Source organism: Aspergillus uvarum (assembly GCF_003184745.1).
Source record: "Aspergillus uvarum CBS 121591 unplaced genomic scaffold BO82scaffold_1, whole genome shotgun sequence".
Classification (NCBI taxonomy): domain Eukaryota; kingdom Fungi; phylum Ascomycota; class Eurotiomycetes; order Eurotiales; family Aspergillaceae; genus Aspergillus; species Aspergillus uvarum.
This window is the reverse complement of record NW_020291298.1, coordinates 764,653-790,545: the sequence shown is the minus strand read 5'-3', so window position 1 is coordinate 790,545 and position 25,893 is coordinate 764,653. Positions and strand designations below refer to the sequence as shown.

General features: G+C 52.7%; 9 protein-coding genes across 9 annotated transcripts; 2 read left to right on the top strand and 7 right to left on the bottom strand.

The window, feature by feature from the left end:
* Nucleotides 1-1,073: 1,073 nt before the first annotated feature.
* On the top strand, nt 1,074-2,316 carry BO82DRAFT_5968 (2,4'-dihydroxyacetophenone dioxygenase family protein). Its single transcript, XM_025641371.1, has one exon. It carries the CDS (start codon nt 1,310-1,312, stop codon nt 1,922-1,924), a length of 615 nt encoding a protein of 204 aa, XP_025497451.1. The 5' UTR covers nt 1,074-1,309; the 3' UTR covers nt 1,925-2,316.
* BO82DRAFT_5958 (fungal specific transcription factor domain-containing protein) lies at nt 2,149-4,894 on the bottom strand. The gene is made up of 4 exons (XM_025641369.1): nt 4,677-4,894; nt 3,955-4,622; nt 2,717-3,888; nt 2,149-2,620 (listed from the first exon to the last, which is right to left on the bottom strand). The coding sequence occupies exons 1-4, from the start codon at nt 4,800-4,802 to the stop codon at nt 2,373-2,375; spliced, it is 2,214 nt and encodes a 737-aa protein (XP_025497450.1). The 5' UTR covers nt 4,803-4,894; the 3' UTR covers nt 2,149-2,372.
* A 626-nt stretch (nt 4,895-5,520) lies between these two features.
* On the bottom strand, nt 5,521-6,959 carry BO82DRAFT_324722 (NmrA-like family protein). The gene is made up of 2 exons (XM_025632837.1): nt 6,480-6,959; nt 5,521-6,399 (listed from the first exon to the last, which is right to left on the bottom strand). The coding sequence occupies exons 1-2, from the start codon at nt 6,741-6,743 to the stop codon at nt 5,710-5,712; spliced, it is 954 nt and encodes a 317-aa protein (XP_025497449.1). The 5' UTR covers nt 6,744-6,959; the 3' UTR covers nt 5,521-5,709.
* A 332-nt stretch (nt 6,960-7,291) lies between these two features.
* Nucleotides 7,292-8,217, bottom strand: BO82DRAFT_5933 (uncharacterized protein). Its single transcript, XM_025641366.1, has one exon. It carries the CDS (start codon nt 8,098-8,100, stop codon nt 7,444-7,446), a length of 657 nt encoding a protein of 218 aa, XP_025497448.1. The 5' UTR covers nt 8,101-8,217; the 3' UTR covers nt 7,292-7,443.
* Nucleotides 8,218-10,162: 1,945 nt separating this feature from the next.
* BO82DRAFT_360340 (uncharacterized protein) lies at nt 10,163-10,814 on the bottom strand (the record flags this gene model as incomplete). Its single annotated transcript, XM_025636761.1, has 2 exons — nt 10,163-10,645; nt 10,695-10,814. The coding sequence occupies 2 exons, from the start codon at nt 10,812-10,814 to the stop codon at nt 10,163-10,165; spliced, it is 603 nt and encodes a 200-aa protein (XP_025497447.1).
* Nucleotides 10,815-15,986: 5,172 nt separating this feature from the next.
* Nucleotides 15,987-19,545, bottom strand: BO82DRAFT_324717 (uncharacterized protein). Its single transcript, XM_025632836.1, has 3 exons — nt 19,234-19,545; nt 18,204-19,031; nt 15,987-18,150 (listed from the first exon to the last, which is right to left on the bottom strand). Exons 1-3 carry the CDS (start codon nt 19,438-19,440, stop codon nt 16,153-16,155), a joined length of 3,033 nt encoding a protein of 1,010 aa, XP_025497446.1. The 5' UTR covers nt 19,441-19,545; the 3' UTR covers nt 15,987-16,152.
* An 839-nt stretch (nt 19,546-20,384) lies between these two features.
* Nucleotides 20,385-21,833, bottom strand: BO82DRAFT_349761 (S-adenosylmethionine synthetase). The gene is made up of 2 exons (XM_025633960.1): nt 21,561-21,833; nt 20,385-21,505 (listed from the first exon to the last, which is right to left on the bottom strand). Exon 2 carries the CDS (start codon nt 21,501-21,503, stop codon nt 20,505-20,507), a length of 999 nt encoding a protein of 332 aa, XP_025497445.1. The 5' UTR covers nt 21,504-21,505; nt 21,561-21,833; the 3' UTR covers nt 20,385-20,504.
* Nucleotides 21,834-22,407: 574 nt separating this feature from the next.
* On the top strand, nt 22,408-23,940 carry BO82DRAFT_5876 (putative signal sequence-binding GTPase GPN3). The gene has a single exon (XM_025641359.1). The coding sequence runs from the start codon at nt 22,806-22,808 to the stop codon at nt 23,706-23,708; it is 903 nt and encodes a 300-aa protein (XP_025497444.1). The 5' UTR covers nt 22,408-22,805; the 3' UTR covers nt 23,709-23,940.
* Nucleotides 23,941-24,281: 341 nt separating this feature from the next.
* On the bottom strand, nt 24,282-25,875 carry BO82DRAFT_349758 (Apq12 family protein). Its single transcript, XM_025633959.1, has 2 exons — nt 25,388-25,875; nt 24,282-24,997 (listed from the first exon to the last, which is right to left on the bottom strand). Exons 1-2 carry the CDS (start codon nt 25,401-25,403, stop codon nt 24,477-24,479), a joined length of 537 nt encoding a protein of 178 aa, XP_025497443.1. The 5' UTR covers nt 25,404-25,875; the 3' UTR covers nt 24,282-24,476.
* Between the last annotated feature and the right edge of the window lie 18 nt (nt 25,876-25,893).

The following is a 25,893-nucleotide window of genomic DNA, read 5'->3' as shown; positions in this document are numbered from 1 at the left end:
GGTGTTGTTGCTGATCTGTCTAACTTCGCGGGACTGCCGCTGCCTTGGGTGGTTCCGCGGCCACCTCGCTTAGCCGTCACGTGGCTGATGCCTTAGGCCTTCTTTTATATACATTCCTTCGCGATTGATATCGCGAAGGTTGGAAGGGCTCGCAAGGCCCTTACACTTGTAATTTTATTATAAGACTACAGGACTGCACCAAGCCGCAGTAGTGCGGTTTTTAATAATCTAGGACCGCCCAGCGGTCCTTGGACTCAGGACCAAAGACCGGTGCAGTGCGGTCTGGTGCGGTCTGGTCCTTGGGTCTTTGCGGTCTTTTCCAAGGCCTAGTCCCTCCTGTCATTTTGCTTAGCTATTATATATCTAATGCCTTAGGCCAGCTATATAGTATTCCTCTGTGATATCAACCGCGAAGGTTGGAAGGGCGCGCCAGGGCCCTTACACTATTAACATTGACCTGGCCGTTAGCCACTCTAATTCCAACAGGATATGTACTATACAAAAAGGAGGGGTAAGTAGCAGAATAATATAGGTACCCAGATTAAAAGCCTGGCGAATCAGTTTTAACCTAAAAGCAGGCTGCCTCAGTAGCAAGTATTACATACCAAAAAAGTTCTACTTGTCTCAGTCTTATACAAAGTATAAAGCTAAAGAAACAGAATAATTTATTTAATACTTAATGAATAAAGATATATTCTAGTGAAATAAAACTATTGTTGTATATCTATAAGATACTATAATTAGTGATTATATTTATATAGCTTTGAATTAGAATGTTTTAGTATATCAATATAAAAGTTGTTTTCTTAGAATAAAGACTATCTAGGGCTGCAGGGGCCTATAGTATAGTTCTGGGTAATGTAAGTAAAAAGTAAAGTCTGCATAGTCCGGTCCCGGACTCCCGGTCCCAAGTTTCCAGAACCGGGACCGAACCATTCCAAGGCCTAACCATGGCACGTGAGCTCGTCAACATCTTGGATAATTTCCACCGGACTCGGACTACACCGCGGTACGGAAAGTCAGTTGCAACTATTAAAAGTCAGTACCGGCTTCCACCGGACTTCTGATCAATGCAGTGATGTCCATCTGGGCAGGGCCCTATCCTGAGTTACACTCAATCTTTGATATGATCACAGAGAATGGACAGAGTCATCCAATAAAGTATACAATGGCACATATACTATAAATCTTATAAACGCTCATCCCCCCTCCGTTCGCACCAACTGCAATTCGCTCTACTTCCCTCACTGGGCATTCATTGACAGACAACCCACACCGATTAACACCCCTCCTCCCCCCCAATTCAACCATGCTGGCACCCCCAACAACCTCCTCCGACCATGCCAACCACGACCACCACCAACAGCCTCATCATGACTGTCCCTCCCCATACCAGGGCGACCCCCTACCCAACGTCTCCGCCGATCTCGTCATCCCCAACGCCGTAACCTTTGCAATGGCCACATGCACCTCCACCTCCTCCTCGGAAGACGTGGGCGACGAGCGCCTCTGGGTCCCCCAGGCCCCGGGTGTCTGGTTTCGCCCCCTCCTCCTAAACGTCAGCCATGGCTACTTCGTGAACCTGCTGCGCGTGCGCCGCAGCGGCATCCTCTCGCGCCACCGGCACACCGGTCCCGTGCACGCCACTGTTCTGCGTGGCCGCTGGCATTACCTGGAGCACCCCTGGTGGGCGACCGAGGGGAGCCACGCTTTCGAGCCGCCCGGCGACATCCACACCCTCGAGGTACCCGCCGGAGTAGCCGAGATGGTTACTCTATTCCACGTCACCGGCGCGTACATTTACGTTGATGCCCAGGGTCGCCCGCTAGGCGTCGAGGACGTCTTCTCCAAGCTGGCGGCCGCCCGCGCGCATTATGAGCGGGTCGGGCTCGGGGCGGGGTTTGTGGAGCAGTTTGTGCGGTAATCTCTTCTACTTCTTCTTCTTCTTCTTCTTCTTCTTCTTCTATTTTTGCTTTTTCTTTTTGTTTTTTTGGTGGTATGGGGATGGATGGATTAGCTGACCGCGTCGACCAAAAAATAAAGGGTAAAGGAGGGAGGGGGGAAGGGGAGGTTGATAGAGATGTGATTAATTGTGTCATGCCGAAGAAATATGTGAGATCAGAGATAGAGCGAGTGGGAGAGTTTGTAGATGTGTGTGAGTAACAGCGGAGTTCATTTCGTTTGTGCAGATTGCTTCTGTATGTTAGTCTCAGCAGAAAGTTCCTTCAATCACGAATAATTCGCAGCAAAATGTCAATTCTTTGGACTTGCTCTTCCCCCCTTCTCCCTTCCGTGATTATACATTTGATCCTTCAAAGTCATCTGGACTTCTGTCTCTCCCGCTTTGAATGACGGATTGGCACATCTTTTCCTCAAGAGAAGTCGGTAGGGTTCCAGATCCAGCTCTGACTTAATTGCAGAGCATTGAGCTTATTTTGGCCGTGACTCGCGGGTTCGGCCATCGAGGCTATCGGACTTAGATGATTGCCAAAAGAGTTGGACAAGGTTGATTCTGGTTGGACAGATGGCGGTGGTTGTGCGGACGCCTCGGGCTGCATGCCAGTGGTGGCCACTATCTCGTTGCTCGGAGGTATGATTGGGCCGGAGTTCTCCCACAGGACTAAGAATCGCTTGATTAGACGCACTGAACACCTGAACATGGATCGTGCAAGGGTATTCCAATAGCGAGAGAAAAAGGGACAAGAAAATTACACACCTTGCTGTACAAACTCGAGCGCCTCATCAATTCCGCAGACCAAGGGAGATTCATTGGCGAATTCGTCCCCTGGCGCCGCCGCATTCGTCCCCTCATGCTGCATTTCAGCTAGACCCTGCGTATCCCTCCGGGCCTCTGAGGCCCCCGGGACCTTGGACGAAAGCTGCTCCATGCTTGCTCGGTTGTTGAGAATAATGGCCGGTATGGACGGGTCGAGGCCCCCTTCATCTGCAAATCCACCACGGTGTGCCGCCGGCCGCGGGCGCCCGTTGGGTTCATGCATCATTCCGTCACTGCGGCTCGGCGGGGATGGTTCCGCGGCGGGCTCGCCGAGTAAAAATTGCAATTCTCGACGGAAAATCAGCTCCAGCAGCACTTTGAGGACCTTGACCGTCTGTGACGATACGACGGAGGAGGCGGCGAGCATTTTCTGCAGCGCAATGGAATTTGCCACCCCGCGCTTGGCATCCAAGGACTGCACGGACCCCAGGCTGCAGAGAGCCACCATCCCTAGTGTCACACCTGCGGTAAAGTTCTGGATGGCGATGTATGCGGCAGCTTGGGTGGTCTGCGCGGCACGCAGGACGCTCTGGTACCGTGGCACGATGCTGCAGGTGCGCCGAGCGCAGTGCTCGCACTGTTCGAAGCTCGTAGGCCGCGCGTCGGAGTACAAGCTGCGAGAGCCCTGAGTCATCAGGCGCCGTGTGTATCGGAGAAAGGGTCGATGGAGGATGATCTGGATGTTGTCGTACGCTAACTGCAGGACCAAGGCCTGAAGCTCGAACACCCGGCACACTTCCGCTTCATGCCTGGTGAGTTGCGAGGTGTCCAGGTCGAGATGGCTTTCCAGTCGCAGCTCCAAGGGCAGCGTGTCAAACCATGTGACCAGCTTCGTGTTGATCCCCACTGCCTGGTCTATGACCGCTTCCCACTTCCATTCGTTGAGATCGTAAATATCGCCAATGATCGGACCGGCAATGGAATATAGCTCAAACTTGTGCCTCTGATATGCGCCCAAGGTAGCGGGTGGCCGCAAGGCATTCGATTCACGATGGCTATTCGAGCCAAATACCGGATGCACTGTCATCAGATCGTCCAGATCTCGGGGCATGGCCACGGCACAATGCGAGTCGCTGATCGAAGGCGGCCGACCGTAGGTGATGGAAGCAAACCTGGTTTTTGCGGAGGTCAGCATCCACGGTCAATCCTACTATTCTCCATTCAGAAGGCAACTGCACCTGTCAAAAACATAGAGGGCCCACCAAGTTCTCCGGCGAACTTCGACCACAATCTCGTTCGCAGGGCCCCACAGCGCCTCCTTGTGCAGCCCCTGCGCCTGGGCACTGCGGATCCCCGCGCCAAGTATGGGCATCGCCAGGTTCGGCCTACCCGTGTAGAGGTGGAATGTACTGAGTAGGATGCACAACTGCACACACTCTACCCCTCCTGTGTCTAACATGTCGAAAAAGTGGGATTGGATCTGGTTCAGCATACGCTCCTGCAGGACATTTAGATCCGACCGGGAGACCCCAACTAGCATGCTTTGCTCGTCCGGGGCATATGTGGCCCCCAGAGTGAGCACCATTAGAATCAGGACTGCAGTGCCCCTCTGACGGGCAGTTAGGCATTGATCATCGAGAATTCGGCGGTAGCTGTCCTCGAACGAAGGAATGTGGAAGAGCAGTGTGAACCAGTGAACTGAGTCCCAGTACGATTGCAACAAGAAGTCGCAGACCGCCCGAGATGGAATGGCGAGGCCCGGGAACTGTTCAGTGAGGCTGGTACTTTTTTCCTTGCTGGTGTGTCCGAGGATTCGGGTGCTCAGAAATGCTCCTCCAGGAAGCGCAGAAGTGTTCCCAGGAGCCGCAGGTGACGCTTGCAACCCTTGATCGTGCTTTTGAAAAAGCTACCTAAACATCAATGGTCATGGCGAAGAGAAATGCCGGGTATCGGAGGTTACCTGATCAGTAAGCTCCACCGCAGATGCTTGGTGATATCGATGGGGTTCGGCAAGGGATTCCAACTGCTTGTTGAGGCCATGATGGAAGCCTTGACGGGCTTGATCAGCTTGCAAGGGAGTCCCCATATCGGACCGCAAATGATAGCTGCTTCTATCCCGCAAAATGGAAGACCTAGAGGATCGGGTCGACTTGCTAGAACTTACTTAATCTAGGATTCCAACGTAGCCGGTGGACACGATCGACCTACCGCAAAGGTGCCGAGGTTGTCTCGCAGACGAAGCCAGAGCGCATGCATAGAGAACACGGCTTCTCAACGTCGCACTGATGAAGCGCATACCAGTCAGCGCGGGGGTGGGAAAGGCGTGTCAATCTTGTCTCCTTACTTTTAGCTTCTGCCTTCGACAACGATCGCAGGCATGTCGTCGTGACGAAGCGGACCGTTTGCCCGGAGGGAATCTCGAGCGAGCCCCATCTGACATTGTTCGACGAGAGGTTTATACCTAAGCAGTATTCGGCATGAGAATACAGACCGTAGACTAGCTTGAGAAACATATGATAGCTTTCCCGTGATGTTAAACAGGTGGGGTGCGCTGGACTTGAGATGTGTGTAGTTAGGTTAGTTACAGTTACAGTGCTTATTAATCCACTGGGGTTTTTTCACCATCTCTGTCCGCCACCTTCCCTGTCATTGGTCGCATAGTTGACCTCATCACTGAGTACTAGTAGTAGTTCATGTTTTAGGATTGTGGGATACGTGACAACCTACATGCAGGTACTCGCAGTACACTCTGATTTAGCTGTTCTATAGGCCTGCGCCCTTGCATATGCCTGTTCTCAATCACTGCAATTCTCTACCTTCTGCTTGTTCTTCTGACTGACCAGTGGGATCTATACTAGGTAAGGTATTAATTATGTTACGGTGGCAGAAATTCATAAAAAGTCTATGCGAATCCTATAGAATTTCTTGTTTTCAAGAAACAATACAGACGATCAAGGGGATCTCAGTCTTCCCAGTCCCCACAAGCCATTTCCTCAATTGTACGGTTGAGCTCGGGACACGGTTGTCTCGAAGTCCTCCGGCTCGCGTCCCAGGAGCTCTCTTAACAATGTGGACACGAAAGCGCCTTCTCCTCGGCGAAAGGCCTCAAAGGTGGTGGTCCACAACGCGGAATGGTCCACGCCATGGTAGATGAAGTTGGAAGAAACCGAAGGTTGTCTGGCAAATTCGTCCACGGAGACATGGCGGATGCGCACAGTATGTTTGGCGAGCTTGGCCAGAATGGACACCGTCTCCCCGAGGGTCAGGGTTCGCGGGCCGGACAAGAGCACTTTGCGATTGCGATAGGGAAACCCGTCCGGGTCCTGCACGAATCGCTTGATGAGCTCTGCGGTTCCTTCCCCGAGCTCTTCACGCTTCACCCATGCGATCCCCGGGCCTGCACCATCGTGCGGTATCTTTATCTCGTCGACAGGCTGCTTCGGATCAAAGAAAGCGGTATAGAGCGGGTACGACTCGGAGTAGAGACCTTCGCGGATGCTCGTGTAGGAGAAACCCACATGCTGCCGCGTACATTCCTGGAGGTACCTCTCGGTGTCCAGGTGCGCCTGCATAACGTGTGCCACCGACTCGTCGCCTTCTGGGTTTCCACCATAGCCTAGCGACCCGTAAAAGATATGTGTCACACCACTGCGAATCGCATGGTCGATGGCAGTGCGGTGTCTCTATCCCAAGCATATCGTGGTCAGCATGTGTTCTGCCTAGGCGCTTCCACCTAGGGGATGAATCCCAGCTTTAGTTTTACCTCGGTTCGATATTCATGCTCCACGGAGGCATAGGAGATTAGGAAGAGTATGTTCAACCCCTCGAAGGCAACTTTCAGGCTCTCGTTGTCGTCGTAGTCAGCCCGCCGGAGAACAGCTTGGTCTATGGGCAGGTTCCTGAGTTTTTCGGGACTCCGAGCGATAAACACAAGCTGCTTGGACGGAAAACGTGGCAGGAGATGCTTGACCGTGCCCCCGCCAATACCTCCTGCAGCCGGGAAGACTCCGATGGTGGGGCTGTTCATTTGGATTTACGAGAAAGGCACAAAGTATGATTGGTTTCGTCGAGATTTCTTGCTACATCTCTAAGCTTTTATACCATTCTTCGAATCAACCTGGCATATGAGAATCTCCTGGTGAATTTGTCAGAACGTGCATTTGTCATTGTGACGTGGTGGAAGAGCCTGAGAAGGTTGTAGAATGGAGGTTTGTTTTTGCCCCTCCAGCCAAGAAGCTACGATCGTAGCGTGCAGGTGGTTGAGGGATTTAACTTTCTATTCTCCGTTTCTTTTTCCAGTGTCAAATGCCAGACTTCTATAAGATTCTCAGCCCGCCGGACCATCGGTTGAGTGCCGAGTCCGAGTCCACCGGAGTCGGAGTGTTTCCAGCTGTGCATCATAGCCAATAGCCGATGTGCGGGTGGGAACGCCCAGAGACAAGCTCATACAATAGCACCTTAGTAAGAAGGCCATTTGCAACCCTGGGTCTTGCGTAGTGGCGTTTGATGAGAACTCAACCCTCACTTTACGCATAGTTGGGCGTTTCACAGTAGTTTCTTCACCCAGACTGCGCTTATAAATTCGCGCGCTTTAACGTAATCTACGCTTGGTCCTCAAAGCCAGTAAGGCTCCGAAAACCTTCATGTCCTGGTAGCGAGATGGTTAGAAATCATTGCTGCGGGATTTGTCTATGTACTCTTGGGTGGGCTGTTCTGCCTCTGCTCCTTCAAGCGGGGTCCTCGATTTCGTTGAGTGTTCTCGCAATTGTCAATGCCGATGCTTGGTTAATCTTAACTGCTAACCAAAAGGGATGACCGGCATTGTGTATGCTCGACTCACGAGCGAGTTGCACACGTGCCTTGTTAGCACGAAGTTTGACCGTCGGCTTTTTTTTCATTTTTTTTTTTTTTTCATCCTTCTTTGGTGCTATTCTGATATAGATGAACCTGCTTGCTGCCATTTCCCTTTGGTGGTGGCGGCAGCTAGACAACGCACACCCTAAGAGTCTTTTTTGTCGCGGAATGGACCGCCTGGGTCTGGCACCAAGATGAAAACGCCGACCTCCCCAGTATACACGCAACTTCTTGCTTAATGTGACGATGTTGCTTGCAGACTCTACAGCCAAGGTTTGATCATCAGCCCGGCTGAAGATCTGCTGTTGCCACGCCTGCACACGTTTCTCTGTCCACCAGTATCGTAAGACCGTGAAGAACGGGATCTCAGACGACAACTTAGTGACGGTATGGCGTTTCATGAGAGAGGAGGGGTAAACGTGGGCTTCTTCGATGTCCGGATAATCGGCCTTAGTGATTATACAACCGTTTCTGATCTTGGGGTACAACTCTGAGGTCTTCGACTCGAAATCATTGATTTTCGGGACCATCGTTCTCGGTTGCTGCTATATGAGTTGCTTGCCCCCTGCCTTTTGTCTTGCGATTTGTTTCCAATTTTCCCAAACTGAACGACCCTTTCTCCTTCTCCTACTTCTTGTTCAGTTTCGACTGTGTGAGATCGACTGGAGTATCCCAGGTGGTTGATATTACACCAGACAGAAGACTTCACATCTAGACCTCGCCAGATCCGCCGCCATAATCCAGTCACAGACCACAACATCAAGATGCACACAGACTGGAAACTACATGCCGATTTTCTGACTCCAAGATCAGAATGGCCGGTCAAAGGCCCAATCGGGTATTATTCCACATCGAGCCACGCCGGGCGTCCAGGAAGGGGGGGAATGAACATTAGCCTTTTCTCGTCTATCTTGATGCAGTTCCCGCAAGCGCGCTGGGTGCTCATCTGGTCGTTAAGGTGTCCCTGTCCATTGCAATGCACGGTTTCCAGTCTCCCAAGCCTCGTTGGCATGAGAGGCATGCGTTTCTGCCCTCGAAGATGGAAAACTACCCCGGGTCATTACCATCCTTGCTTCTCTATGAAGCTTGTTGCTCTCATGTACCTGTCGTAAGTGCAACTTTGTGGTTTGTCGGGATCACGCGGCGGTGGGTCTGCAAAGAAATTGAGCACTTTGGCCGTTTGCAGTGCTTTCTCCGTTGTATCGACCAGATACGAGGTCTTTTCTTTCATTCTCAATCTGCACATGCCAAAGAATCGCTCTCAGAAGAGCGACTGCAGTTTGACCCATCTCTTTAGACCCACGCTTTCTTGGCGTTGTTGGTAGGAGATCCCAGTGACCTAAGCATCATCCTATGTTTGAACACTGAGCCACTGCCCATCGAAAGATCAATTGCCCGGACAGTAGTACGTTGACGACAAAGTGGTAATTTCCACCTTCTGCACCGCTTGCTGAAGCGCTGGCCCAGCCGCTGCAATAGCTTCTGCTATGCGGTGCATAGTTGGATACACGAATTGCCGAAGCCTAGCTTTAGGCCCTTGACTGTGATCAGACCATGAGTTTACGTTTGAAAGTCATGTCAATCTGCAGTAATGTGATACTAGACCTGTTGATGTTCAGACAAAGACACTTGCCGTCAATGTAAATATGCTGGATGTAGGCAGTGGCTGTTGGTTCTAATCTTCCAGAATTTCTGCAACACACGTTGGGAAGGCACTGCTCTCGATCATCAGCAGAATGGAAATATCCTGTACCAAGAATATGGAAACATCGAAGCCACGGCCAGTAGATTTACTTGTTGCCCTGGAAGGATTGGTTGGGGCAATCTTGCGTTAGCCCAAGTTGCTGCAACGAGTGTACCCTATCGGCTTGACCCTTCACTTGATCGAGGAAGCACAGGTACAGCAAATCTGGTTGCAAGCACACCATTTTGTTGAAAGCTCCCTGCGCAAATTAGCATGGCCCATTGCAGGATAATTTGAAAAACATAGTACCTTGGATCGTATCGTCTTGCAAAGGATAAGGGAATGATATATGCTGCTTCTATGTGTGCTGAGCTTGTTGCTCTCCGAGTGCCAATCGTTCCCATTCGTCTGTCACAAGCCCTAGTGGAAACGCAGGGAATGCCCTCACGCGTAAGACACTTCTCTCATCTCTAGCATGCGGTGACCAAGACTGATTGACATGTGCCGCACCCGGGGGTCGGAGGACTCGGTCGGCCGTGCGGTCTGCAGCCGGTAAAATTCACGGACTGTTGTAATAAGACTTGGTTTGTCTACCAGTATATTATCAGCATCCGAGGCCTGTAGACTAGATATACCCGCACATCCTGCAGTGCAATACTAAGCAGCTGCTTAGTACACACCGCAGGTAGCATATTTTCAGTAATGTTAATACTCAGGGGACGGAGCTCAAGGCCCTCATCCAGTATAACCTATTTGCCAGTTTCGGACTTCCACGGGCGAGTCAGCATGACTGTGGTGCTGGTTACCGGGGAGAAAGGCACTAGGTTATACACAAACACAGACCAGGTTCCGTCTCAGCTTTTCTTATCAGTGTCAAAGTTGATCTTAAGCCTGTCCCCGATCTGGGATTAATACTTAGTATCCGCAAACTCCAGAGATCCCAAGTAGCAACGGTCGCCGGCGCCGGGAATCTTCATTATACAGAGGCGGCTCAGGCCAGCCTCTATTATAGCAGTGCTCTGCTCAAAGTATTTCTCAGCATATGCAGAGGTGTAGCCCGGGTTAGTAGCATAGTTATCAAGAGACTCGAAGAAGACACAGGCGTCCTCGTCCACCTGGGGCCTAGACTCCCGTGGACACAACTGTCCGACCTGCATAACCGCCTTTCCGTTCGTGTTGGGATACCAAAGGGAGAGGGGGGGCTGCGCGACGCTGTTACAGTACGCCAGAAGCAACCTAGCAATCTCGTCCGAGATATCAAAGCCACGCAAGTAGAGCTGGAGGTGATCGGCCGTCAGGAGGTAATGCTTGAGGCGTTGAATCTCGCCATCTTGGGCCCCGTAGTGCACTTTGGTGAAGAGACTGGCGGCATGTGGCTTCACGTCGAAATGCTAGATTCGATGTTTGTGGTTATTGCAGAGTCGCCACGACAGCTACTACATGGCTTCGTCCCTTGGGATGTGGCTCGGCGGCAGTTTCGTATGCGTCATTGTTGTCGCTATCCTCGCCGTCGCTGTCTGCTTCGGGGTGAGTAGGACCGGAGATATCAAGTTCATGCATATCTAGTGGGCACCATGGGAGAAAGCATCTGGCAATTTTCCTCCTGCTCCTGTTGCTGATGCTGCATTATCTCGCGAAGCGGTTTGTCGAGCAGGGCATTATCAAAAGACACGTCCTCCATTATTGCTCTGATTGTACCGGTAGGTCACCAGAAATCTCAGTATTCTCGAGCGCCTGCTTTAGCATATTTAACTCCCAGTGGTGCATGATCAAGAACATCGCTGATGGCTAGTTCTGGCTGGTCAGTACAAGCTTGAGCAAATTGAGGTATGTCATCGGGTTGGCCTTTGTTTGAACAAGTGTGGTCCAAGAAGGCACCGCACTCTTCATCACTCGTTTAATTGAGAGTCCTGACTCAGGATAGCTAATCAAGGAAGCCGACAGGCAAACTCTGAACCAGACTAGTCGGTGGTGAATGAAGACTTTAGTGAACAAAGCAGAATTGCGAGGCCCTCTAAGTCCTGACATGAAATTGCTCAGTCGGCCATAGACACCATAATGCTGCAGCAAGCAAATGAGGGCTTAATCTGTAGTGTTGCACAGACATTCCAGTGCTCAGAGCCTATTGCACCCACTGTAAGGATCAGGACTTGTGACCGACCTGCAGACGATAGTTGCACTTCTGTCTGCGACAGCCACCGACACACGTCCGAACGCCTCCATGCGGCATATGTCACACACCAGGTCGATAGGAAGCTAGTCAGGGCTTGTCACGAGGATGCCCTCGCAGAGCTGAGCTTAGATTCCCAGCAGCTAGCAGCCCTAACTTGCCAACCAAGAGGGTGCTTCCTCTTGGGGATAAACACTCTGCGTTTTCAACACCGCTCGCGACCTGATAGGGGCTGCAATATTTTCACGACCGCTACTTCGATTGCAGTGTAGTCGAGACTGAATGATTCCATATTAGAGGTAGCCTTTGTATTGTGCGGAGAAGCAATGGCCGTGCAACTTGACGAGGGATTGTTTGGCGGAGCTTACAAGGTCTCCATCTCGAGCTTGTACTGCTTGATTGCCTAAGTTCAGCGCGAATCACATTTTTGCGTGCGCGTTCCTGACGATCCCATTCGCTACCGATTAGCTAGGAGCATACACAGATCACGTAGACAGAAAGGAGGACTTGCTATTGTTTCCACACCCATAGGGACAGTTGCGTTTGACATGATCAGGTCGTTTGACTCGCAGTATCATCACCCGTGTTCAACATGCTTCTCTGGAAGTTGTCAGCAAGGCTAATGACGTCCTCACTGTCCTCTGAACTGACAAGAACAGAGGTTCGTCTAGCTGGAAACCATGTCATTCCGCGAGACATGACCTCGCTTTTAGCACAGCAGTTGTTGTTAGGATGCTAGAACATGACCCCAAGCCAGAAGACGAGGACAAGAGGGGGCGTGGCCTGCACGGGAGAACAGCAGAGGAGCGCCTCCATGCTAGGATTAATTAGCTCTATAGAGATCCCGGCATAAAGTTCTACTGCATGGTAGTAGACCTTGCGAGCTATACGTCGCCAATCTCAGTTGTCGTAAGGTCCTCATTCAAAGCCAACAATAATAGTAGGAACGGCAAAGGGCTCGGGTTTGATTTGTGACCGGCGCCCGATGAGGGCGACGGTCTTGTACCCGATGCCCTCACTTTTGGAGACCAAGTGGGCCAATTTAGAGCTTCAGACTTGACAATACCGAAGCGAGGGAAGTAAGCCCTCGTTGGGGCTGAGGAGTGTAAAGTCCGAGATTCTGAGCTATTTACTGCCGCTGCACTTATAGTCCTCGAATTGCTGACCGATGCTTTGGGAAGATAGGGCATCCCGAGTTACCAGGCGGCGTTATTAGAACCAATAATGGTGAAGAGCCTCGATCGACTGCGTTGAGGAGGTCTTCTGTTGGTCCAGCGACTTGTATATCGTCGACATACAAAATCATGATTTTTCCATGCTTCCTGATGAAGAAGCACTCGTCAGCCTGGGATGCCACCAATCCGGTATCTGTCGCGGCAGCAAGAAACTCGTAATACCAGTCTCGCAGATTGCTTGAGGCCGTAGATAGGCAGGAGCAGGAGGCAGAGTTTATCGGTGGCATGCTCGCAGCCAATTGGTTGAGTCATGTAGATCTTCTCATTGTCGCGAAATTTGCCGCACATGAAGACTTGCTTGACATCGCCCTGCTTACAGAAGTGTCCAAACGCAGCCACGGTAGCGAAGAACATCCTCACCGTCACACACCCATTACATGGCCGTGTTGGTTAAACCTCCCTTGTAGCCCGTTCTCATCTCCAACTCTGATCTGCTCTTGGTTCATCCCCTGCGGTCACCAAGATAGAAGACTCCCCCAGGTGTCCAGCTGCACTGGAAAACACTAGGCAGGTTCTTCTCCACGAGAGATCCACTGGGGTTGAAGGCGGGAGTTGTAGCAGGACCACGGATCTTTGGATTTCTTCTGGTGTCTTCGAAAAAGTCCTGGCTAGTTTGCCGGCTTCCGATCTGCAAGCTAACTGTACCAAATGAGTTTGCTATCAAGGTACTCTGTCTCTGTTCGATTGCATGGCTGGGGACTTAGCCGGCCCTCCTCGCCCTCCCCCTCGGCCTGTTCATAACATCACTGCCCGAAGGCAGCGGCCAGCTTGCAGCTGAACCCGTACGGCTCGTCTAACAGCTGCCATCGGGGCTTCTAGGATCTCTGCGTTCAGGTTAATTGTTCCAGAACTTCATACAACTCCCCATCAGCAACAGTCCTCTCCTTTTCTAGGAGATTAGATTTTCAGGCATGTATCGTTCGAACGGCGCTCAAGTACAGTACATTGCCTGGTCCTCAAAAAGAGATTGCGGAAATGAAAACTGCAGCGACCTCGGCAACGATAGAAGGTCCCCCGATGGGTGCTTGCAGCGATTTGAAGTGATAATGCTCGGCCAGGCTAGTCACTAGTGGGGCTGAAATCGATTCGAGAGCAGCCAGGTCCTCAACTTATCCGCACTTTGCACTGTCTGCGAGACATCTGCGATATGGGACCAGTTTTGGAGTTTCTCAGTATCAAGCCCAGCCAGTCCCTGCTGCTCGGGAGTGATCGATATATGCACTCAGAAGGTACTTTTACGTCTCTTGATTGGTAGAGTACTGCCTGGAACGACCGGAACCTGCTACTCCGATGATTAAAGCAGAATAGACTTGATGAATCGTTTGCTGCTGCAGACTGGACGTAGAAGTTGGGCCTGTGCATGGTATGTTTATGAAGTCCCAATGCTTCAGAGTGCCGTTATCAACGGTTATATTCTTCGCCCACCGCATACCATCGAATACGATAGTGTTCACTTCTGCCTTTGACTAGTCGGTAAGAATGTAAAATCTCCTGCACTTCTCAGATGTCACTCTTCAATTCCCATCTTGCAGGCGCTTTGCGTTCAAGACCGTATTCTGATGTTTGCCATCTGGAGGAGCCGTTGTTGTCGAAGCTTACTGTGAGGGGTATCTCTTGTCCTCCGCAAGGAAGCCAATGGCACAGTTTTGTTGATTTCAATCCGGTGTTTGCATAAATTCGAACGGTTACCGGAGACTGTTCCATGGTAACCAGTCTCTTTTTCGATGCAAAATCCCTGAATGTATAGTAAGTTCTGTTTGACTAAGCAAATCAGTCAAAGTCCAGCCTTTGCTAAGTAAGGCTAACTCGACAGACACAAGCTTAATAAGGCGTGTCCTGACCAATGTGCAGGTCTGATGGAGCATTCTGCAGCACATCCAGGAGTCCAGGTCTTGCCTGTCCAGCCAGATGTTGCAAACCGGTACTCACCTCCTGTTCCTCAAGGCAGAGAGCGTTGTCAAGCTCCCGCAGAAAGGCTTCCAGTGGGTCTTCAATCCACGGTCCGTGGGCCTGTTCCCAGAACATCCAACTCCGTAGCGTGCTGACCACAATTTTGTGCGATGTGGCACGATGAGGAAGATTTTGACCAGGAATTGCAGGCCGTGCAAGGGGCAGGAGTCGACTCTTTATATCACGCTCCTGGAGACCACCCCGTCCTGGAGGTGTACGTGGTACGATTTGAGGACATCCATTCCTCGCTTTTGTTTCTCCTGAAACCACCCCTCGCTACCAAGCCCTGGGCATCAAACAGAGCTCAATCATATTAGGAACCAGAAGTGGTACAGGTATATCTCATCGTCGTCGGCAGAGCCCTACACGCAAGATATACCCATGCGTTACCGGTGCTCAAGTCGTTATGTCGCACCATGATTGCGATCGGTAATCTTGGATGGATTGATAGAAGGGGACAAAAATAATGAATAGGAGTGAACTGGGGTGAACTGAGAGGAAGGTGATGAAGAAATCGGGAGGTAGGTGCGTGCAAACTGTATCGAGGATAATCTAGGATCGGTGATTAGACCTCAGTGACTTTGCGTAGGTAACGCCGTTCTTTCGCGACATGGAGTCATAGTCCTCTGCATTGCCTTGTGCGGCACCTTAAGGTCATAAGTAGATCCATCTTGGAAATGTGTCAAATACCCGAGCCGCTGGGCACCTGCGTCTCTAAGGAAGAGACTGGCGACGTTGATGATAAGCAGAAGTTACATTCCAGGTCTGGGCATAGTGCATCTAGACTGATGAAGACTTTATAATAGGACTATATTAGGAGGTCAGAAAGTCTTCATGTATGGAAAGACCACGATTATGCCACAATTATGAGATTTATCATACTTCACAGGGCCGATGGTTTCTTCCTCCTCGCTGGGAGAGTCTTGGAGTAGTCTAGGCCTGTTGTTCTTGAGACTGGGCCCCGGGTTCAAGTTGATGAGTCTTGGATAAGTGGTGTGATAAAATCTGGAGTCTGAGGGTTGAAAGGATTCTGAATATCTTATCGCTGGTTCGATGGGTGGGAGAGAAAATGGAGAGGATGGAGAGGGAGAAGGATGGAGGATGAAGGATGGAGAGGATGAAGGAGGAAGAAGGAAGGGAGAGGAAAGATAGAGAATAAGGAGGGAATATATAGAGGAGTTAAAGAGAAGATTGGAGAAAGATACATAGGGAATGGGGAAGAAAGATGAAGAATCAGAAGTTAATATACAAGCAGACAAATAAATCCATGATTGAATATAGAGAAGCTCAATATACATTGACTTAACCACAAAGACCATTGAGCCATTCACTGCAGGGCTTATATTTCACTATACCAGTACAGCCTTGAATGAAACCCTAAAAAACTTCTCCCATTCTACATACCTTCACTATCTGGATATATCAATAAACTAGTACGTTGGGACCCGAACAAAAAGAATGTGCCCAGTAGACGCCCGCTGAATGCATGACAAGAAAAAGCACCGCCAATGTACAAATCAACCCAAACAGAGAGCTCAAACGCCTACATTGCAAGATCATCATCATCCCACCCCAGTGCCGAATAGATTGATTTCTCCGGCGTGACCGGCACCGCCGCTGAGGTGGCCGGCACCATCAGCTTGGCAGCACTGGGCTTCCGCACCGGCGTGCTAAACACGGCTGCCGGCGCTTTGACGGGGGTTTCAACGGAAAGAACATGGCTGGGGACAGGGTTGTCTTCCGGGATAGGTATCCCAGCAGGGAGAGCAGCGGGTATGAGGGCCGGTTTGGGGGGTGTCTCCATCACCATCGATGGCTTGACGCGCGGAAGGAAGGTGTCCACGTGCCGACGAGTCTGAACCGGTGTGGAGGGGGCCATGTCCACAGGGTGCGGGGCTGCTGGCACCGATTGACGAGGCGGGACCCTGAAGAGGGCACCGGAACCACTCGACAAAGGTGATGCCGTGGGATTAGCCACTCTTGGCTGCGCTGGTCGACGAATAGGGGTCTCCTGGACCGTGCTGCCCTCGCCACGACCGGCTGAGCCAAAGAACAAGGAACCAGACCGAATAGCCGATCCAGGGATCACCTGAGGTTCACTGTTGAAGGGAGAGGATATCGAGAACGTGGGCTTAGAGATGGATGATGACTGCACGAAAGTCGTGGGGACAGGAGGCATCCCCACGACAGCGTCCTTCTTCCGACTGCCCTTCTTAGGTGTGGCTGCGACTTGCACTCCTTGTCCCATGGGATTGCGAACGGGATTCTTCGGCTTCCGGGTGCTGGTGCTGTGCACAGTGCCAGTAGAATGCCGCTTAACAGCATCATCGGCAATATCCTTGGCCACGAGTTCGCGATTGGGCTTGCGCAGAGCGTTGATGGCCGCATCCAGCTCCTTCTTCTGCTCGACCAGCATCTGCATCTTCTTGAGCTTCGTCTCGTGCTGACGCGTCACGGCGTTCAGGTCGACTTCGCGGTTCTCAGCGCGCTTGGCCTTCTGAATCCCTCCACGCACGCTTGCACCGGCGATCGGTAACAATGGATCCAAGGAATTGCGTCTCGCCTCAGCCTGCGCTGGCGTAGTGTTCGACCGGCTCAGAGACGGGATGTGGCGAGGCTGAGACGTCATCTGATCTGTAAGAACACGCTGGAAGGTACGACGACGAGACTGCTTCTGCGCCTGTTGCCGTTCAACAGGAGTACCAGGCTCGCCCTTGGGCGCCTTCTTGGTCTGAGCCTGCTTCGTGAAAGGTGAAACAGCACTCGAGACGCCCAGTTTCCGGGTGATGGACTTGCACTTATCGGGCAGGCGGGATGCATAGAAGGGAATAATCACTTCCGTGCAGAAGTCCCTAACAGCGTCGCTCTCGACCTTCTTTCCGGAGAGGTGGTTCTGGCCGTACGTCGCACCTGCATCAGGGACAACCGACTCCTCAAAGCTGACAGCGTACCAGATGCACAGTCGGTCAAGGTGAAGTTCGAGCATGGTATTCAGATCCTGCTGCTTTTGGTTCTTCGACTCCTTCTTGGCGGGTACCTCTGTCGCGCCTTCAGCATCATCAGTCTGTTTGTTCTGCTCACTTTCAGCGACAGCCGCTTCAAGAGACATTGTTTCCAAGATGAGAAGGATTTGCAATTGCGTTTCGCGCAGACGTAGATCGGCAATCATCTTCTTAGACTCCGTCTCCCTCGACGCCGGGCCTTCCGCGGACAGTCCCTGATCGCTGAGCGTCCGGTTCTTCCACCACTTGCGGACTAAGTCGGTCTCTTCAGGGTACAGCCCATTCTTGCCGAGCTTCTTCTTTGTGCTCTTGCGTTTCTTCTTCTTGGTTGCCGCTTCATCATCCGACAAAGTAAGTAGCAAATCACTAAGCATAGCAGGCAGGGTCTCGCGATACTTGAGATCCATCTTCTTAGCGAGAAGGATAGCTTCCCTGTAGAAATCAATCAGATCCTGAGATCTACTGCCTTCGGACTCAGACGATTGAAACGCAGCCCGGCAGCGCGCAAGAGGACCTTTAGCAAAGTACGCCACAGATGTCTAAAAGGTCGGTCAGCATAGCCACCTTCAAGAAGAAACACCAGACAACTCACCTTCGAGATATAAAGCGCCTGCAAATACTGCTCCCGCAGGTTATCCAGAAAGTCCTGCGGGGACCGTAGCGCATCCACACTCTCCTGCGCCAGCGCCTGAGCAGCATCAACGCCAGCACCAGCACCAGCCTCAGCACAAGCATCCACCCCAGCAACACTGGAGCTCCTCTCCAACGCAACCGCAATCTGAGGCGTCACAGCCTGCGAGCCCCGACCATGAGCAGTATCCTTCTGTAGCGGCGGCACCTCACACTCAACCGTGCCAGCAAAAACAACAGCAACCTCCACCTTGGCCCTCTTGCCCACATGCTGCAAGCCTAGGGAATCAGGCTCCTCGATCCTCGCCGCAGCCCACCACTCACCCCCCCCAATACTACCTTTACCTTTGTTCTCTTCCTCATAATCCTGCACATCACGACCAAGCCCCTGATCATAAATCCCCTCCCCAACCTCAGCACGCACCCCCTCCTTCCCCGTAACAACCAACTCCCCCTCCCCAACCGCCTCGGCGACCCTCAACAACGCAAAGATCCCCCTTTTCACCCGCTCGACAACCACCAGCCCTCCACCGGGCGCCATCCTAGCAGCGAGCACCATCTTCTCCCGACCCGTCCGAGCAGCCCCGCCGTCATAGTATTCGAGGACCGGGATATGCGCGACGACAAGACAACCCGATTGGACCTGCGACGACGACGATGCCGTCAAAGCCGATGCAGAGGTAGCGCTGGGCGGTGCGTACTCCAACCAGGCGAATGGGATGCGAGAGCGTGGGATCAGGGCAATTGGCGCGAGGACCAATGGTTCCTTGAAGAGGGAGGTGGTGGGTGCCTAGATTCATGAATTAGCTTTTCCATTGACCGTAAATATAGTATCATATAGTGTAGTGTAGTGTAGTAGTATGCGTCGTGATTAATCAAGAATGTAAGTCAAGGACACTACCAGCGAAGCATCACAAGCAGCGGGAGGGTACAAGTAGTGGCAGAATAAAAGAACTATAGAACCAGAAACACATCGAGAACCAAGAACATACCCGGATCGTAATCGGCCGCGAGATCCAATCAGTCGGCGGCCCAGGGGCCCCGGAAGCAAGAGTCGGGTCGAAGCATGTTCTGCGCTTCTTGAGCGGGGGAAGTGCGCTGCTGCTTTCGCCGTGGTGGTGGAGATGGCGGGATTGGGTCCGAAGGACTCGATTCAGAGGGATGGGTTGGAGGGCGCCGGAGGACACGAGCGAGGCCATGGGCGTTTTGTTCAGTCGACGTAGTTGAGCGATCTAGTTCATGCTGTGTATTTCTGTTTGACGATGTCAGGTGAGCATGACCCAGGTAATCTAGTGCAGTCGGCGTGTAACAAGGGTCTAGGTCTATTTGAATGTGGCAAGTTGCAGGGAAAAAGGGCTCTTTGAGTATTGCGGTGACGCGCGATGCTCCGTCCGCCGTCACGCGTCGGCGCGGCGGAGCGCGGGGCATCCCATTAAGAAAGCGGTCTGCTGGGCGGTCTGGCTGTTCTTGCAGATTGGCACGAGCCTCTTGCGCTTATACGGTGGGCCACTCGTGCCAGTTTGCAAATACAAACTCTCCCAACAGAAATCATCAAGTGTTTGGGCTATCAGCGAAAACTTCGGATTCTCAGCACTTGCCCATTGCTTGGGGGGAGACTTGTTCTTAGCTTTGATATTCTGACAATTGATGGTATCTGACAACCTGAAGGTGGTTTGCTATGGTTTCAAGTTTCGACTCCATGCACAGGCCAAGTCGGCTTACTCCTACGGTCACTACAAAGGAATCAGATCTTCACAACACAGGCATAGCCTGTCCTTCATTAATCTATATTGCTAATTTTAAATTAGCAGCTCATGATGATCGAAAGAACATCCGTTCCTTCGCCATCGTTGCCATGCTCCTATCGGAAACTTCCGAACGTCCAGGCCGAGAGACCCGACGGACAACACCACAGACCGAAGCCACGCACCGCGCGACTCCGAAGGCACTCGTGGTCTGTCCCATCGAGTCCCCGGGACCCTGGAGGAGACAGTGTTGAAGACTTTCGCTCCCGAAAACGCCGTGTAACAACCCTCCCAATATATGAAAAGTGGTATCATGTTGAATTTATCCTCGCCGAACCCGCCTCTTGTGGAGACGACCATGCAAAAAGTGGACAAACAATCCAAAGGAAACAATTGCTTTTTTTTTGACATGTCTATGCTCATGCTTTGAGTTGTTGAAAACAAAGCAAAATCATCACATTCGTAACGCAGACATACTCACAAGAGAAGCAGGTGCTCGGGTACAGCGTTTAACACGCTTAGTACTTGAGAGCCTTAGGCTTCTCCCAGGAGAAGGACTGGTTGGTGAAGTGACCGTTCTTGGCGGTCTGGAAGTAGATGGGCTTGGCCAAGTCGAGCTCCTTGACAATGACACCGGGGCGGAGATCGAAGTTGCTGCGGATGATCTCGACGAGCTCGTCGGAGGACTTCTCGGAGGTGCCGTAGGTCTCAACGAAGATAGAGAGGGGCTCAGCGACACCGATGGCGTAGGAGAGCTGGACGAGGGCACGGCGGGCAAGACCAGCGTTGACGAGGGACTTGGCGATCCAACGGGCAACGTAGGCAGCGGAGCGGTCGACCTTGGAGTAGTCCTTACCGGAGAAGGCACCACCACCGTGGGCACCCCAACCACCGTAGGTGTCGACGATGATCTTACGACCGGTCAGACCGGCATCACCCTGGGGACCACCGATAACGAAGCGGCCGGAGGGCTGGAGGTGGTAGACGGTGCGGTCATCGAGGAGCTCAGCGGGGATGACCTTCTTGATGATCTTCTCCTTGAGGACAGCACGGAGCTCCTCAGTGGTGACGTCCTCGCTGTGTTGGGCAGAGATGACGATGGTGTCCACACGGAGGGGCTTGACAGCACCGTTGTCGTGGGCGTACTCAATGGTGACCTGGGTCTTGGTGTCGGGGCGGAGCCAAGGGATGGAGCCGTCGTTGCGGGCCTCCTTCATGGCGCTGTTGAGTCTGTGGGAGAGGAGAAGGGTGAGGGGGAGGAGCTCAGGGGTCTCGTCGGTGGCATAACCGAACATGATACCCTGGTCACCGGCACCAAGCTTCTCAAGAGCCTCCTCGTAGTGGAGACCCTGGGCGATATCGGGAGACTGCTGCTCAATGGCAACCAAGACGTTGCAAGTCTTGTAGTCGAAGCCCTTGGCGGAGTCATCGTAGCCGATGTCCTGAATGGCACCACGGATGACCTTCTGGTAGTCGAGCTTGGCCTGAGTGGTGATTTCACCGAAAACCATGACCATACCTGGGGGGGACTGGTTAGAACAATGACCATGTCAAGGAGAGAGAACAATGCATACCAGTCTTGGTGGCAGTCTCGCAAGCAACCTGGAGGATGCGCGTTAGTGATTGGTTCGATGCACGAAAGAAAAAAAAAAAAGACCCCGCGTAGATAGCGGTAGCCAATCAGAGAGGGGTATGCGCGAAGGCCCGAGATGGAGGGGCACGTACCTTGGAGAGGGGGTCCTCAGCAAGGCAGGCATCGAGGATGGCATCGGAGACCTGATCGCTGTTGGGTCGTTAGCAGGCGAGTCTGGCAAGGGAATTGCTTTCTTCTGAGCCAAGAAGAGCGAGAGACACGCACGCAATCTTATCAGGGTGACCCTCTCCGACAGACTCGGAGGTGAACAGGAAAGTTCCGGTCTTGGGGTTAGCGACGCTGCCCATTGTGATGAAAGGAGATATGTGATGTGAATAAAGACACAAAAAGGAGGAGAGAGAAGGAGAAGGAGGTGGATTGAGGAAGGGAAGAAGATGAAGAGAAGAAAAGGAGAAGAAGTAAGCGAGGAGGTGGAGGGAAGGAAGGGGTAGAAATGAAAAGAATAAAAAGAAGGGGGGGGGCAGGGAGGAACGGCAGTGGGAGAGGGGGAGAAAATGAATGGAAGCCCCGCCGGTCTCTCTCCCTCCCCGTATTAATGTCTTTCCGATGGCGCGATTTGGCTCCGGCGGTGACGGATGGCAATAGGAAAGAGAAAAAAAAAAAAAATTAAAAAAAAGCCGACAAGAAAAAAGGCCGGGGACGCAACTGGGAACCAATCGGAGAGATTGAATCGTCCACCTGCGTGCGGTGAGGACTGGCAGTACCCGGACTTTTCGGTTTTCCTTTGCGATCGCCTGTCCGCGGCGTCACTTTCTTTGCACTGGACAGCACTTCGAAACTGAGTCTACGGTAAACGGTCCATCTGCTTGTCCGCTTCCTGCTTATCCGCTGGCTGTTAGACTACTTTTCTCCGAGTTCCCAGCTAATCCAAGTTCACACTCGTGGGGGCTGGTTGTTGGCTTGCTAACCAAGTTGCGTTTGCCAACTCAACCTTACCTACTCAACTTTCGGGCCATTTTCTTTCTAGTCCGGTTCCCCTCCCTCTCTCCTACTCGCCATACTAGCTTGCGCTTACGAGCGAAACATCCCTACCTCAGTCCATCTCCGACTTTTCCCACATCGGAGATTGCCATTTCGCAGGTTTCCTTTTTGGGATATTTCTCTTATCTATTTTTCTATTCCTTTTGCCCCCCCCATTTAAAAAAATAATCCCCCCTCCCCAGCCATGTCCAAGTTCGGCGTCCTCGTGATGGGCCCCGCGGGGGCGGGCAAGACGACCTTCTGCAGCGCAGTGATCCAACAGCTCCAGAACACGCGGCGAAGCTGCTTCTACGTGAACCTGGACCCGGCGGCGGAAACGTTCAGCTACGAGCCGGACTTGGACATCCGGGAGCTGATCACGCTGGAGGACGTGATGGAGGAGCTGGGGCTGGGCCCCAACGGCGGGCTGATCTATTGCTTCGAGTTCCTGCTGCAAAACCTGGACTTTCTGACGGAGGCGCTGGACCCGCTGAGCGAGGAGTACCTGATCATCTTCGACATGCCGGGCCAGATCGAGCTGTACACGCACATCCCGCTGCTGCCGTCGCTGGTGCAGTTTCTGTCGCGCGCCGGCCCGCTGAACATCAGCCTGTGCGCCGCCTACCTCCTGGAGAGCACGTTCGTGGTCGACAAGGCCAAGTTCTTCGCCGGCACGCTGAGCGCCATGTCCGCCATGCTGATGCTGGAGATGCCGCACGTGAACATCCTGACCAAGATGGACCAGGTCAAGGACATGATCTCGCGCAAGGAGCTCAAGCGCTTCACCAACGTCGATGTCCAGCTGCTGCAGGCGGATGTGGACCGTGAGGAGGAGGAAGCCGGGGGGGTGGGTGAGGTTGTTCACGGGGATCCCGCGGCCAAGGAGAATTTGCTTAGCGGCGGCGCGTTCAACCAGCTCAATCGCGCTGTCGGCCAGCTCATTGATGACTTCAGCATGGTCTCCTTCTTGAAGCTTGACGTGCAGGATGAGGACAGCGTCGCCGCCGTGTTGAGCCACATTGACGATGCCATCCAGTACCACGAAGCGCAGGAGCCGCGCGAGCCCAATGATGCCCAGGAGGTCGACTACGAGGATGGCGATATGTGAGGGGGTGGGCGGAGGCCCGGTTGACAAAAGGGGGTGTGGTGTGCGAGCGGCAGGGGACTGACTGAGGAATGAAGAGCAAGCCGAGATCAACAACACATCAACCCGGTCGTCGTCAAATTACAGTGGGTTTTACCGACATTCGTTATCGCAGGATGTCAATTGGACGTCCCCCACACTTATCGCGAGTCTCGTTTGCCGGATCGTGGTGGCCTTGGAAGCCTCGTTTGCGAAAGGAATGTCACTCCCACCGCTTCTTCCACGCAAGCTGCATGTAATGTGCCTGGAGAAATTCAGCAGCTGGAATACGGCCAGATAAGAGAAGCCAGAGAGAGGATCTACAGAGCCAGACAGTCAACAGCGACGGTCAAGCATTCTGTCCGATATCGGGACATGTGGAATGACAGCATCAGAGCTTGGGTCTATCACCTAGCTATCACAGGCGACAAAGCCAACTAGCCATGCCATGTTTACGAATGTAAATAAACAGGACTCAACACAACAATCTACATATACATCCATCCTACATCATAATTACAACTTACACAAACCACACATAATAGCAAAATAGAAAATAAAATAATGATTCAAAGAAATCTATCCTAAGCAAGGCAAAATCCAGCACGAAGCGCAAGCCACACGCACATAGTATACTATAAATAACCACAGCATACACTGGCTGGCTCACTTGACTTCACTTCACGGCCAACGCCCAACTTTACCAACATACCAAGGGCACCAACAGAACAGAGAGCGGGATTCTCGGGAGGGTCAATACCTCCCCAGAGGAACCTGCTGACCCCTAGCACCCGCGCCAAATCCAGCATTATTCCCCCCAAAAACCCGTCCCCCCTGTTGCTGCTGCTGCTGCTGCCGTCCCGCACGCTCCATATCCTCAAACACCCTACCCAGAAATCCCCGCGCAAGGCCAACCAACCACCCGACATCGCGAGCCGCATGCTCGACGCCGCTGGTATACAGCCAGACGCCGACGCCGATGACGGTGGCCCACCAGAGCAGCCACCACGCGAGGCCGACCCAGAACATGACGACGCGGCGTGCGTAGTCGAGCACCTTGAGCGAAAGGAACAGGATTACCAGAAGGAGGGCGACGGAGATGAGGTCGGGCATGGCGCCGCCCGAAGAAGCGAGGTAGCTGGCGGCCGGGCGCACGAGGTAGGGGTCGATGTAGGCGGAGCGGACATGCGCGAGCGCCGGGGTCAGGTAGGATGTGTTGAGGTGGGTGGTGAGGGCCGAGAAGGAGGTGGTGGTTAGGTGTTGCGTGATTGAGTCTGGCACCACGACGGGGTCAGTATACTCATAGTCATAGTGGTCATCAAAAGATGGCGAGGGCGGGGCTGGGCCCGCGGGCGGAGTGAGCAGTTCTGGCGGCGGGTCGAAGCTCGAGTCCTGCTGCTGCGGCTGCGGCTGGGCTTGATGCGGGTTGATGATGGTGGTGGTGGTGGTGAAGGGGTTGGTTTGGGCGGGGGTCAGGTCTGGGAAGACTTGGATGTAGCTGATGCCGCCGGGGCCGTCGTCGTCCCCCCGTGCTCGAGAGAAACCACCACCACTGCCGGTACCGGGGAATGGGGCTGGCACTGGTGCCGGGGGGGTGATGGCGTTCCGTCGCGAGGGGGACCCGGACGGTCGGCTGCTGCTGTGCTTCTTGGACTGCGACTCACCTGGAAGGTATTCCATCCTTGCGCTTCTGCTTCTGCTTTTGCTTTTGCCTGTTCTGCTCTGGTTGTCCGGCTGTTGACGGAGTTGTTGGGGTCGAGGCGGTGCGTGAATACGATCCGGGTAAGGTGAGTTTGAGTGAGACAGCCAAGGACAATGCGTAGACGTCGTGATCTTTATATAGTCATGATCGTGAGGTCTGGCATGCACTGCGATCTGAAAGAGACCGGGGGGTTGGTGGTGATAAAGGATGGTTGCGGGGGACAAATAATGAGAACAAACCAGACAAACAGATCTGGCGATAAGTTCCTTTTGTTGTTGTTGTTTCACGCTGGCTCGGATTGTCCTCTCCTATGATCACCGCCTGCCTAAAATAGAGGATTCGTCTGGGTTGGTTCAGACAATGATGCTGGACAAGGTTCATCTAGCCTAACTATGTCTTGGGTTCAGACTTTTTCCGGTCGTCTCAATAGAACACCCCAGAGAGTCCTTGTCAGCCTCTGACAGCATC